General features: G+C 40.9%; 1 protein-coding gene across 1 annotated transcript in view; it reads left to right on the top strand.

Annotated features, from left to right (window-relative positions):
• TRPM3 (transient receptor potential cation channel, subfamily M, member 3) overlaps positions 1 to 10440 on the top strand; it is a gene marked incomplete at its 5' end in the record, with an annotated part of 233452 nt that extends 223012 nt beyond the window's left edge. The window contains 4 exons of the mRNA XM_009995032.1: positions 165 to 315; positions 841 to 1040; positions 2233 to 2365; positions 8988 to 10440. Of these exons, the coding sequence (XP_009993334.1) occupies positions 165 to 315; positions 841 to 1040; positions 2233 to 2365; positions 8988 to 10440 (1937 nt within the window). The remainder of the gene's footprint in view (positions 1 to 164; positions 316 to 840; positions 1041 to 2232; positions 2366 to 8987) is intronic.
• Between the last annotated feature and the right edge of the window lie 2499 nt (positions 10441 to 12939).

Genomic DNA, 12939 nt, shown 5'->3' with positions numbered 1-12939 from the left:
CTTGAGGGGAACAACCAAACTGTTGTTTGGAAGATACTGCTTTGGCAGGCAGGCCTTTATAAATATTTAAATATTTCTGTAAAAAGCACTGAAAAAATAACAATCATTCCAATTTTGCTTTTTTTTGGTTGGTTGGTTTGTTTGTTTCACATTTTTGTTCCCAGCTCCTTGTGGTCAAAATGAAACCAGAGAAGATGGCAAAATAATCCAGCTACCTCCCTGTAAGACTGGAGCATGGATCGTTCCTGCCATCATGGCCTGTTACCTCTTGGTTGCAAACATCCTTTTGGTGAACCTTCTCATAGCTGTTTTCAAGTGAGTGACACATTGCAAAGTATGGACTCGGGAGGGAGGGACATTATTCACAGCCTAAGAGGTCTGCTAAGCTGAAGACTTTGGCTGAGACCCATTTTCAGAGGATGTGAATGTGAGAGGGAAATAGGCAGTAGATTGTCTCCAGGGAATGAGGGAAATACCAGGTTATTCACATTGTCTCATTTCCAAGGACAGACGCCCAATGAGAATCAGGGCAGATAAGCCAAAATATTTTAAGTTCAGTTATAGCATCATTCGCTTCAAATAAACACACTTTCCTGTTTCATTGAGCTGTTGTAAGACTCAGTGTAAGACAAAGTAGACATACACTATAGTGGCTGATTGCCACTGTGCTTTTTCAAAGCACAAACTAAATAATTTTTTTCTTCTTCTTCTTCCTCTTTTTGCTACAAGGAAACGTTTACCAGTGTTAGTGAAATGTGTCTAGTTAAGGTGGTGTCATATCATCTTTGGAAAAGTACCCAAAACTATTCCTGATGTTATTTTCCTCTTCTTCCCTTCTAGCAACACATTTTTTGAAGTCAAATCCATATCCAACCAAGTCTGGAAGTTTCAAAGATATCAGCTAATCATGACATTTCATGAAAGACCTGTACTCCCACCACCTCTGATCATTTTCAGCCATATGACTATGATATTCCAGCACCTCTGCTGCAGATGGCGGAAGCATGAAAGCGATCCAGATGAAAGAGACTACGGATTAAGTAAGCCTTACATAATTTACAGAGTGAAACTTTACAATGCCCTTCATAATATCCAGTGTTTGACATGAATAAAGGCTAAGTTCAGCACCTTGAGAACCTTTCCAGCAGAGAACAACTTTTAACTGTAAAAATCTTACCTGAATGTGTTATTTTTACCTGCATTGCTCAAACCTCAGTTTCCTTAGAGCATTAATGAGGCTCTGTTTTTCTGGGATTTTTGTTGTTCCCCCCTTCAAACCAAAGGGGTTGTGTTGCTGTTGCTAGAGGTCTGTTATTGCTGAAATTCCTCTTACAGTCCATCGCACTTCCAGATCTCAGTTTTATTTCTGAAAATGCAGAGAGAATATTCCTACTTTTTGAGCAAACAGTACATACTTCCCCCCAACACACTTTTTCCCTAGATAAGCTGAGAGATGGTGAGAAGTAATTATTTTGTAGACACATGTTCTCTCCTTTACACTGACTCAAACTGGAGGAGTAGTTTCTCTCGATGCTTCAATATGAACTCCCATATACATGATGGAAAACCTGTCAGATTATTTTGATAACACTTTCTCTCATCCTCTCTATCAAGCTCTTCAAAGAAAAAGATCTCCACCTCCCCCAGTGTATATGCAAGAAACAGGGAGCTAAGGGATGTGCATCTTTTCCCAACATTAGCCCATGTCACAGCCCCCTCCCTCTATGAGAAGGGAGCTGAAGCCATGTAGTGATACTGGAGATGCAAGTGCAACCAGACTGCTCTCCTCCCAGTCACATCACACTGTCTGCCACAGCTCTTGCTGCTGCCTGCAGATGGGCTCTTGCCATGTCAGACAGCCCCTCTGTACTCTCAGACTCCTTTCTTAGCAGTCTGCTAATTAGATTATATTTCTATTAGGTTACAGGTGGGCTTTGGCTCCCACTGTCTCTTCAGGACCTGACCAGCACCTGTGTTTAGATCACATATAGTCAAAACACATTCACATTTGTTCAGCATTTGCCTGGTTATGTGTGTCTGTCTCCAGAATCATATATAATTGAAGCCACTAATTTGGCAATTGGCTGGATATATCTGCTTTCATATCAAAATGCCAGATAAATGTGAAGCCTGCTTTTGAAAGTTTAGTCCATGAATTCCACAACAAGAAGAATGTGGTTAATTTAATGTGTTAATCTTTGCCAAATCCACATTTCTCTGTTGTTTCCACAGAACTTTTCATAACCGAGGATGAACTGAAGAAGGTCCATGACTTTGAAGAGCAGTGCATAGAAGAATATTTTAGAGAAAAGGATGACAGATTCAACTCCTCCAATGATGAAAGAATCCGTGTCACTTCAGAAAGGTGCACTTTTTTGTTTTTCTCTCACAAGTTGATTTGGAAATGTGTTTCTGTTGCCATTTTGACCCTTCCTTTCTTTTTCTTGAAAATATAAATATTTGATGCATTTTTAAATGTCTTAAATAAAAAGTAGAGTGATAAAAGATGGTAAATTTATTTTCCCTTTTTTTTTCTTTTTTTGCTAAAGAAAATGTTCCTCAAAGTTTTGAAAACATAAATCTTTTAGCCAATTGTATTAGAACACAAGTGATGTAGTGAGAAACATAGATTATTCTTGCATTTCAGGCATAAGTGGTCAGAACACAATGGGAGAGTAAATGAGAGTCCGTCAACGAAAACTACAGCTTTAGCACTGACCTGCTAGCCATTCACATAGAGTAAGCCTTGTTTCAGGATGGCCTTGCTAGGTAAGCTAGTTTCATTGAGAGCAACAGGGATCTTGCCAGTAATTTAAAAGCAGCTAGTAATTTCATCTACAGCAATAAAACACACAGAGGACAAAGGTAATACATTAATTTAGTGGAAGTTGCCAGTCTGCAAATGCATCAGACCTAAAAATTCATAAATCTGTCCATCTGCTGTATGCAGCTTATATGCTTTCATCACACAGCAGTTGAACAACAGAGTAAAATTTTGAGGACAGAGTTTGTTTTTTTATTCATAGCACTGTAACCAATAAATATTTTTGTGCAATATCCTGTCAGATATTCATAAAACTTATGAACAACTGAATACTCCATTCCCTGAATACTCTGCTTTAACTTGACTAACAGAGGTCAGATGAGTTGTCATTGTCATCAATTACACAAATATAACACTCTTCCCCTTATAAATCATCTAGCATTGCCCCTGATGGAGCTATGCCTAAAATACATTTTCTGGCAACGAAACATGCTTTTAATTTTATTTGAAATAAATCTATCCCAGAGCAGGATTAGCAGATACAGGCTGGATCTATGGGCCGAGGCCAATTGTATGAGGTTCAGCAAGGCCAAATGCCAGGTCCTGCATTTCAGTCACAACACCCTGTGACAAGGCTACAGGCCTGGGGAAGAGTGGCTGGAAAGCTGCCCAGCAGAGAGGGACCTGCGGGTGTTGGTTGGCAGCTGGCTGAACATGAGCCAGAAGTGTGCCCAGGTGGCCAAGCAGGACAACAACATCCTGGCCTGGCCTGCATCAGGAATAGTGTGGCCAGAAGGAGTAAGGAAGTGATAAGTCCACCTGCACTTGGCACTGGTGAGGCCACACCTCAAGAACTCTGTTCAGTTCTGGGCCCCTCACTGCAAGAAGGACATTGAGGTGATAGAGCAAGTCCAGAGAAGGGCAACAAAGCTGGTGAAGGGTCTGGAGAACAAGTCAAACAAGGAGCAGCTGAGCAAACTAGAGTTGTTTAGTCTGAAGAAAAGGAGGGCTGAGGGGAGACTTCATCACCCTCTACAACTAACTGAAAGGAGGTTGTAGTGAGTGTTGGCCTCTCCTTCCAAGTGAATAATGACAGGATGAGAGGAAATGGCCTGAAGTTGCAGCAAGGGAGGGTTTAGATTGGATATTCAGAAGAGTTTCTCTACTGAAAGTTGTTGGACAGTGGAACAGGTTGCCCAAAGAGGTGGTTGAGTCACCATCCTCGGAGGTATTCAAAAGCCATGTAGATTTGATACTTCAGGACATGGTCTAGTGGCCAAGGTTGTGAGGTGGTTTTTTTGTGTTGACAGTTGGACTCAGTGATCTTATAGGTCCTATCCAACTATGGTGATTCTGTAATCTTCTTTAATCATCTGCATTGCTGGAAACAGCACTCCTAAAATAAATATTATAGAAAAGGACATTTGACAGGAAGCATTGTCAGGTGTGAAATAGTGTCCTCTTAAAGAATGGCCAAGTAATCCAACTCTACTTCATCTTGAAAAGACAGAAGAGAAATTGAGAGAGGTCTATATAATTATGAGTGCAAGGACATCATGAGTAGCAATCAATTGTTTGCTGTCTCTCCCAGAACAAGAAATAGGATTGCTAGATTGTTCCATTAACCTAGCAGGAGTCCAGGTTCAAAATAGGTTGTTTTTCCATGCAATAAGTAGTGGAACAGAGCAAATCAGATTATGAGAAAATATAAAAGAAGCTGATGATATCAGCTAAAAGTCAAATATAGACAAGCATATGGATGAGAAATCCAGTAAGGACTGCTAAATACATAGAGATCATATTGCACTCATGAAGTTCCAGAGCCGAAAATGTTTAGAGACTGGATAATAATAGGATATGTTATGGTAAGATACGATGTAATGTAATGTAATATGACATGACATGACATTATATGATATGGGAAGTATTAATTATGCTTCAAAGTGAGATGGTGGGATAAATTGACCAGTGGTCCAACTTGTGGACTTAATTCTAGAATTAATATAAGAGGTCTAATTCTGAAAAGAGTGCCTTAGTCCCACTAAATCATTACTTCAATTAATTTATTGATGGACTGATGTGCAAAGGTTAAAAATAAATAGGACCAAAATGAATGCCAGCAAAAGCCATCATCTCCCAAACAAAAATTTAAAAGGCTTATTGTAAGTAATATAAAATCTTTGCCAGGTCCCCAGTTCAGATTTTTTTTTTTTTTCCTGGTTACTGATTATTATCTTCAAATAATCCGTGTTTGTTTCACTTTTAGAAATTTTTTAGCTTCAGCAGAAGATACTTGATGCATATTTTACATGTAGCCTCCTCCTTTTATGTTCTCATACTCTTCTGCTAGGGTGGCTTGGCATCATCTAGTATCTTAGATATTTCTCGCTGTAAGAAAAACCATGGATGCAATGGAGGCATCATATATGGATATTCTAAAATTTGCCAGAAGGTTTATACTAGCTCAAATACACATGGAAAAAAATCCAAAGGAAAACTTGGGTATTCTTATTTTGAAATTGTGTTCTAATTCAAAATTGTTCTTAAATAAAATACAACTCTAGCTGTCTATTCACTGAGTGCAAGTTTATGCAAAAATATGGAAAATAGAAATTTTCACTTATTAAGCCCTTTTCCAGACCAGATTATGTACACATCTCAGGTTACTCCTGGTTTCAGAACCCAGACTGCGGTGTCCTTATCTTGCTGAGTTTCTATATAAATGTCCTACTACTATCAATGCAGTCTCATCTGTGATTACTTCCGTAGCAACCAACAGACCATGTAATTCAAAAGTCTTTCTTCATCTTGGCCAGATATACACTCTTGCATGCTGTGCCTCTGGCAGTAGCTAACAAATTGTGTTCAGGGAAGGCATGACAAATATAGGAACATGTATCAGCAAAGTATGACTCTAGGTTCTTCCTGGGATGCATTAGTTTTGTTCAGCAGCACTGCATAGCCCTCATGAGAATGCAGCATGTAAAACTTATCTCAGTGTGGAAAGTTCTACTCATATTCCAGATACAAATATGTAGCCAAGTGCAATAATTCAACTGGCTGTGTTTGTATTTAAAATTATTTCACTTGTATACGTCTCTCAAAGCAAGGGGAAAACAACAACAACAACAAACCAACCTCAAGACTATAATAGAATCACAGAACACCATGTTGGAAGGGACCTCAAGGATCGCTCTTTCCAACTTTTCTGGGTACTACTATAGTTTACATAAGAAGGCTCAGCACCCTGTGCGATGTGGGGGAATCTGCCACTTCCCTTGGGAGACTCTTCCAATGTTTCATTGGTTATGGTTGGTAGATTCAGGTTATAGTTGGACTTGATGATCTTCAGAGTCTTTTACAACCAGGATGATTCTGTGATTCTGCGAGTAAAATCCAAGAGGTTTCTGAAATTGTTCCATGTGCCTGGCAGCCCTAACGTTGTGAGGTTATATCTGTTCCTCATCTTGGAGCAATTGTTACTGAATCCATATGTGTGATGAGGCACTCAAGTATTAGCTGATAAATATTTTTAGATTACAATTTACTTATTTTTTATTCAATAGCAGTTCAGATAATTAACAACATGAGGGAAAATTCAACTGCTTCCCATGCTGACTTACGATGCAATTTTATCCTGTTTGCAAGAACATTAATCTGTTTTGTTGGAGAATTTGGTAGAACTAGAGGTAGACTGGTTACCTAAATGAGTAGCATGAGATTCTTTCAAACTACGAGTTAATTTCTTAGTAGTGATTGCTTGATTATTTATCTGTTGAAGATGGATTATAGCTATACAGTTTCCCATTTGGTTTCTGTGCTTGTGCTTTCAAAACTCATGATCTTCAACAGAAAAAGCCCATCTTTCACAGGAATGTGAGACTTGATGGAAGGACTGGTGTCACATTCCTCCCTCTGCTCTCTTATGCAGGAGAATTGCTGTTGCTCATCACCACGAGATAGTCACACCAGTCTCACCAGCTAAAGTTCTGTGCATTAATTAACAAGGCACTCATGCTGCCTAATACTCATTCATTGCTGAAATCTGGTTTCCTTCCAGGTCAGTAAGAGCATTTATGGTGTTGCCAGTGCCAGGTCACTCATCCTGTTAAAAATTCAGCCAGCAATAGTAGAAGATTATATTTGTCTCACCAGAAATCCTGGCTATGATTGACAGGCCACCTATAAACACAGAGTACAAGTTACACTAACAGGCAGAGAGTAAGAGACTTGTGAGGAAGAAAGCAGAAAATAGGGATTTGTTGCTTCTCTGTTTATTTTTTAGTGTTTACACGAATGGGGTAAACCAGAATTATACTTTTAAAAATCAGACAAAGATAACTCTATAAATGTGTTGCTTCTGATACTTCTTTGGCATATAATGGTGTTCCCTGGTCTACCCTATAGACTGCAACCAGAGAAAATAGTTATGAGAAGAAATTCATATGTGCTAAAGGCAATTTAATTGTGTAAAATTAGAGGACTCCGTATAAATTCTCCAGTGGAGATATTGTAGAATCCGGAAAATTGAAATGGTTACTGGCATAAATTATTACACAACACACCTTAAAGTTGAAAACATTTTAAAATGAGACAGATCAACAGTGTATAAAAGATATAATGAAGTTTATATTAGGAACACGTATTCAATTATAACTATTAATACTTTAATTGTTTATTTATTTATTATGATAAATAGCTAATAAATCAATCAATTTCAATCCCTGAATTATTAACACAGACTACCTAAAACACAATCACAGTGGTGAAGCAATCTAAGTGTGTGTACCCTGTTGTAGGCTGTATGTGGTTTGATCAGCATTCTCTTCTTTTTACACTTCTAATGCATACTTGGTATTACCTACATTCAAGATAGTAGCTGATGCATTTTTTTCCCCCTATATATCTGAGCTAAAAAATAATCAGATAACAAAGAAACTACATCTTTAGGTTCACATGGCATTAGCTGGTGTAAATCTGGGGTCAATGCCAATGTGACACTCACCCACAAGAAGGGCCGGAAGGAGGATCTGGGAAACTATAGGTCTGTCAGCCTGACCTCAGTGCCTGGCAAGGTTATGGAGCAGATAATCCTGAGACCCATCAAATGGCATGTACAAGGCCATCAGGGAATCAGGCCCAGCCAACATGGGTTTAGGAAAGCAAGGTCCTGCCTAACTAATCATGAGGGGAAGGCTGTGGATGTGGTCTACGTAGACTTCAGCAAAGCCTTTGACACAGTCTCCCACAGCAACCTCCTGGAAAAGCTGACAGCCCATGGCTTAGACGGGTGCACCCTTTGCTGGGTTAAAAACTGACTGGATGACCAGACCCAGAGAGTGGTGGTGAATGGTGCTGCATCCAGTTGGCATCTGGTCACCAGTGGTGTCCTCCATGGATCAGCACTGGGCCCAGTTCCATTCAACATCTTACTGATGACCTGGTTGAGGGCATCAAGTCTACCCTTAGTACATTTGCAGGTGACACCGAGTCGGGGGAAAGTGTCAATCTGCTTGAGGGTAGAAAGATGCTGCAGAGGGACCTGAACAGGCTGGGCTGATGGGATGAGGATCAACAAGACCAAGTCTCGGGTCCTGCACTTTGGCCACAATAACCTCAGGCAGTTCTACAGGCTGGGGGAAGAGTGGCTGGAGAGCAGCCCAGCAGAGGGACCTGGGAGTACTGGTTGACAGCAAGTTGAACATGAGCCAGCAGTGTGCCCAGGTGGCCAAGAAGGCCAATGGCATTCTGGCTTGTATCAGGAATAGTGTGGCCAGCAGGAGCAGGGATGCAGTTCTCTCCCTGCATGCAGCACTGGTGAGGCCTCATCTCGAGTTCTGTGTGCATTTCTGGGCCCCTCACTTCAAGAAGGGTATTGAGGTGCTGGAGCAGGTCCAGAGGAGAGCAACGAGGCTGGTGAAAGGACTAGAGGGAAAGTCTTACAGGGAGCTGGAGTTGTTTAGTCTGGAGAAAAGGAGACTCTGGGGGGACCTGAAGTGAGGTTGTAGTCAGGTGGGAGTCAGGATCTTCTCCGAGGCAACTAGTGACAGAATGAGAGGGCATGGCCTGAGACTGCACCAAGGGAGTTTTAGGTTGGATATTAGGAAGCACTTCATCATGGAAAGGGTGATCAGACATTGGAACGGAATGCCCTTTTGGTGACCTCTTAGATGATCACTACTGCTTTGTAAAACTAACCTGTTTAATACTTCCCTTTTTTAAGGGTAGAGAACATGGCCATGCGACTGGAAGAAGTAAATGAGCGAGAGCACTGCATGAAGGCCTCTCTGCAGACAGTTGACATCAGGCTTGCTCAGCTGGAAGATATGATGGGACGAATGGTGACTGCCTTAGAAAAACTGACTGGCATAGACAGAGGTGAGACAACCAAGATACGATCCAGGACGTCCTCCGACTGTACTGATGCAGCCTACATTGTAAGGCAGAGTAGCTTCAATAGTCAGGAAGGAAATACTTACAAGCTGCAAGAGAGCATAGATCCCACGGGAGAGGAGTCCATGTCCCCAACATCTCCTACAATCACACCCCGCATGCGAAGCCACTCTTTCTATGCAACAAGTATGAAGGACAAGTGTGGCTTGGAAAAGTTTGAAAGCATTTTTAAGGAAAGATCTCCAAGCCTGCATCGGGCTACCAGTTCCCACTCAATAGCAAAAGAAGGAAAGGTTCCTTTAGCCCCTACCAGCACTTTGTCAATTGCCCCAGACTCCAGGAGGCCTTCGTCTTGTATAGATATCTATGTTTCTGCCATGGATGAGATGCATTCTGACACAGAGCCTCTTGACAGCTCCATAAATATTCTTGGTACTGGAGATGCAGCTCTGCATGCTCACATAGCCTCTTCCATTTTAGCTAACAGTGCGTATATTACCAGTACATCTCGTGAAAAAATTTCTGGCCACAGTCTTGATTATGAGGAGACCTCTGGAATAGAAACAAGAGCATTTTCTTCAGACTATTCACAAATCACAGACTGCCAGATCCCCTGGGATTCAGACCCTCCCTTGTATCACACTTTAGAGCGATCTAAAAGCAGTCGTTATCTGGCTACAACTCCATTTATTCTGGAGGAAACTCCAATTGTGAAATCTCACAGTTTTATGTTCTCTCCATCTCGAAGCTATTTCAGCAGCCTTGGTGTCCCAGTCAAAACAGCAGAGTACACAAGTATTACAGACTGCATAGATACAAGGTGTGTGAGTGCTCCCCAGGCAATCGCAGAGAGGGCCAGTTTCCCTGGAAGTCTTGGCGGCAAAGTAGAGGACTTGGGATGCTGCCACCCAGAGAGAGAAGCTGAACTAAGCCACCCGAGCTCTGACCATGAGGATACTGAGGCCAAAGACAAGAAGGGAATCCCCTTACCTCCTCCTCCTCAAGACAGCAATGCTGCAAGAACTCTGGCCAATAGTATCCCACTTCCAAAAATAGAGCGGGCCAACAGCTACTCTGCAGAGGAGTCGAACACATGCGCACAGCACGCGCGGAAGAGTTACTCTATCAGTGACAAACTCGACAGGCAGCGAAATGCAACGGGCCTGCGAAACCCCTTCCAAAGGAGCAAGTCATCAAGGCCAGAGAGCAGAGGGGATAACCTGTCCATGAGGAGACTGTCAAGAACAGGAGCTTTTCGCAGCTTTGAAAGCAAGCACAGCTAAGCCTAGACAAAGCTCACCAGCAGTCTAAAGGTCACCTGCTCTTCAGCCCACTCTTCTTAACAGAATAAATAAATAAAATTTAAAAACCCCCAAAAAACCCACCACAACTCACATCACCCTGTGTCAACTCCAGCTGGCATTAGCCACCAGTCAAAGGAGCACACTGCCAGACTCAGCATCTGCCCCTGAGTTACTTTATCTTGACCCAGTTGACATTTGTACTTGAGGAAAAAGGGAGGGTTGAAAGCTTTACAAAGACTTCAGTAAATAACAGGAATAACAAGCCTCCTTTATGAAGCCACAAGAAATAATTTAGTAGGTTCAGAAATCTGCCTTTTATTAGAAGGCATCCTCAGATCTTTGATCATTATTCAAGTTTTTAGGATGCAGGAATTAACTGGCAAAAAGAGATATACAAATTAGATGTTCTTAACTTCCATCTCAACTTCTGTTTCATCTGTTTCACTGCTGTGATGACTGATGAAAAGCATTTGTTATTTCTGTAGGAACTGGCAGCAAACAAACCTAGAGTCTCCCAAATCTCTTGCATCCCACTCTTGGGGAAATGAAGAAAGATGAAAAAGATAACAACCGTAACACTAGCTTGTCTCTTTTTGTGTCAGCTTCCAGTGCCACAAAAAGTTTATACTTTCAAGAGCAGAAAGAGTAATGAAATGCCTTTTGTACTGCAACTTAAATGGAGGAAGAATCAATGTTAAAATACCATTTGGTTTCCTGTACAAAACAAGCATTCTATATTCTAGCACAACTGAGCGAGCTCAGGACTCGAGCTGCCAATTGGTCACATCATTCCCTCACCTAAAAATATACAACTTCTTTTCCGTCACAGATGTTCATATTTGGCATAAGTTTGTTTTTCATGCTTAACTTATTTATGTTGTCTTTCATTTCCTATAGATGTCCAGTGAATTCATTTTCTTCTATCTCCAGCTGAAGTGCTCCACGTTAGTGAAGAACTCTGGCAGAGAAAATTTTCAGAACTTGACATCCAAATCTTCAGGTTCAGTATTTCTTTAGAATTCACTAATGTGCTAATTCTCAGGCAGGATCAGTGCTACAAAACCACCCCATTCCCTCTCCAAACAAGAAGTGGTTATCTCAAAAAGGCACCAAGCATGAAAACCTGGAGAGCTAGTAAGGATTTTACGAGGAATTTTCTTAGCTCTTTATTAAGAACTTTTTCCATGAATATGGACTCAATGTGCAAATACAGGATTTTCCAGTAGAGGGAGTCTATGTTGTTACAAAAAGAGAACGTCCCACTGTTAATAAAAGTACACCAAGAAAGAAGAATATTTTCTCTTTTTTTTTTTTTTTTTTCCATGAGGGCATGGCTGCATTTGAACATTTCAAAGTATACAAGATTTATCAAGCAGTCTGAAGCCAAATTAATACAGTTAGACAGAAATTGCTTAAAGGAAAATGCTCTTGAGAGAGAACTGGAAAACACTAAAAAGTATGTATGTGTTTCCAGTAAGTTAAAGAACCAAAGCAAAACTGAAGGTGTCTGTAAACAGCAAAAGCCATCAGTTCCCACTAGGCTTCCACCGTTCAGCAGAGTATCATACAATGTACATTTTAGTAAGAGAAAGTATATCTGAACGGTAATGCAGTTACAGGTTTGGTTGAAAACAGTCATAACCCCACTGAGCCTGTCCGCATTCCAAGGGGATACAACATTAACCAGAGTCTCAGACTTCTCATGAGAAGATACCATGGTGGTCACAGATGAAAGAGTATGCAGAAGACAGAAAAAGCATGGAGAAGCATGAACTGCCACTGGATCAATATTTCGCATCCTGTATGAAGGCACAACTTTTAAGCTTGTAAAGAGTTGAAGCTAGTGCCATTAATAATTAAAATATCTCTACAATGACCAACATATGTGCAGAACCAGCTCCTTTTTATTATTAAAAATGAACACATGTGAGTGGGGTATATACTTTCAATTTCTTAAATGGGACTTACCTTCAAAATCTCTAAGGCAGCTTTGAAAATGCAGGCTGACATTTCCTCACTGGGATCTCAGCCTGGGAGACTCTCAGCGCCATATGACAGCTAAGTCTGAAAGACCACAAATCTAGACATAAAAATAATTATCAGCCTCAAGAAAAGAGGCAAAGAAGGTGATAACATTTAGGTACCAAGTCACAATGTTGTAAAGTTCAGGAAAAAGAAATGCAGCTTGGGGACTTTAAGCACAATGTGTTTCATACTTCCTGCACCGTGTTCCTTGCTTTCTTCTATTTGATCAGGCTTTCAGTGAGCTAAACTCCACCAAGACACCATATTTATGCAATTGCCTTGCAGCCCATGTGCAGCATTATGGCCACATGGCAACACCAAGAAAGGTCAGAAACCCTTTCTGTGCATTATGAAGCATGCTTGTGACTGATTGTTGAACAATAGCAAAATGCCCAGGGGCAAAGGAACTTGTGTTTAACAATCTGCTTCAAATGTGCCAACTTTTGTTAGTAG

Source organism: Chaetura pelagica, unplaced genomic scaffold, assembly GCF_000747805.2.
Source record: "Chaetura pelagica isolate M959 unplaced genomic scaffold, ChaPel_1.0 scaffold330, whole genome shotgun sequence".
Lineage (NCBI taxonomy): Eukaryota > Metazoa > Chordata > Aves > Apodiformes > Apodidae > Chaetura > Chaetura pelagica.
This window is presented reverse-complemented; position numbering and strand designations above follow the sequence as displayed.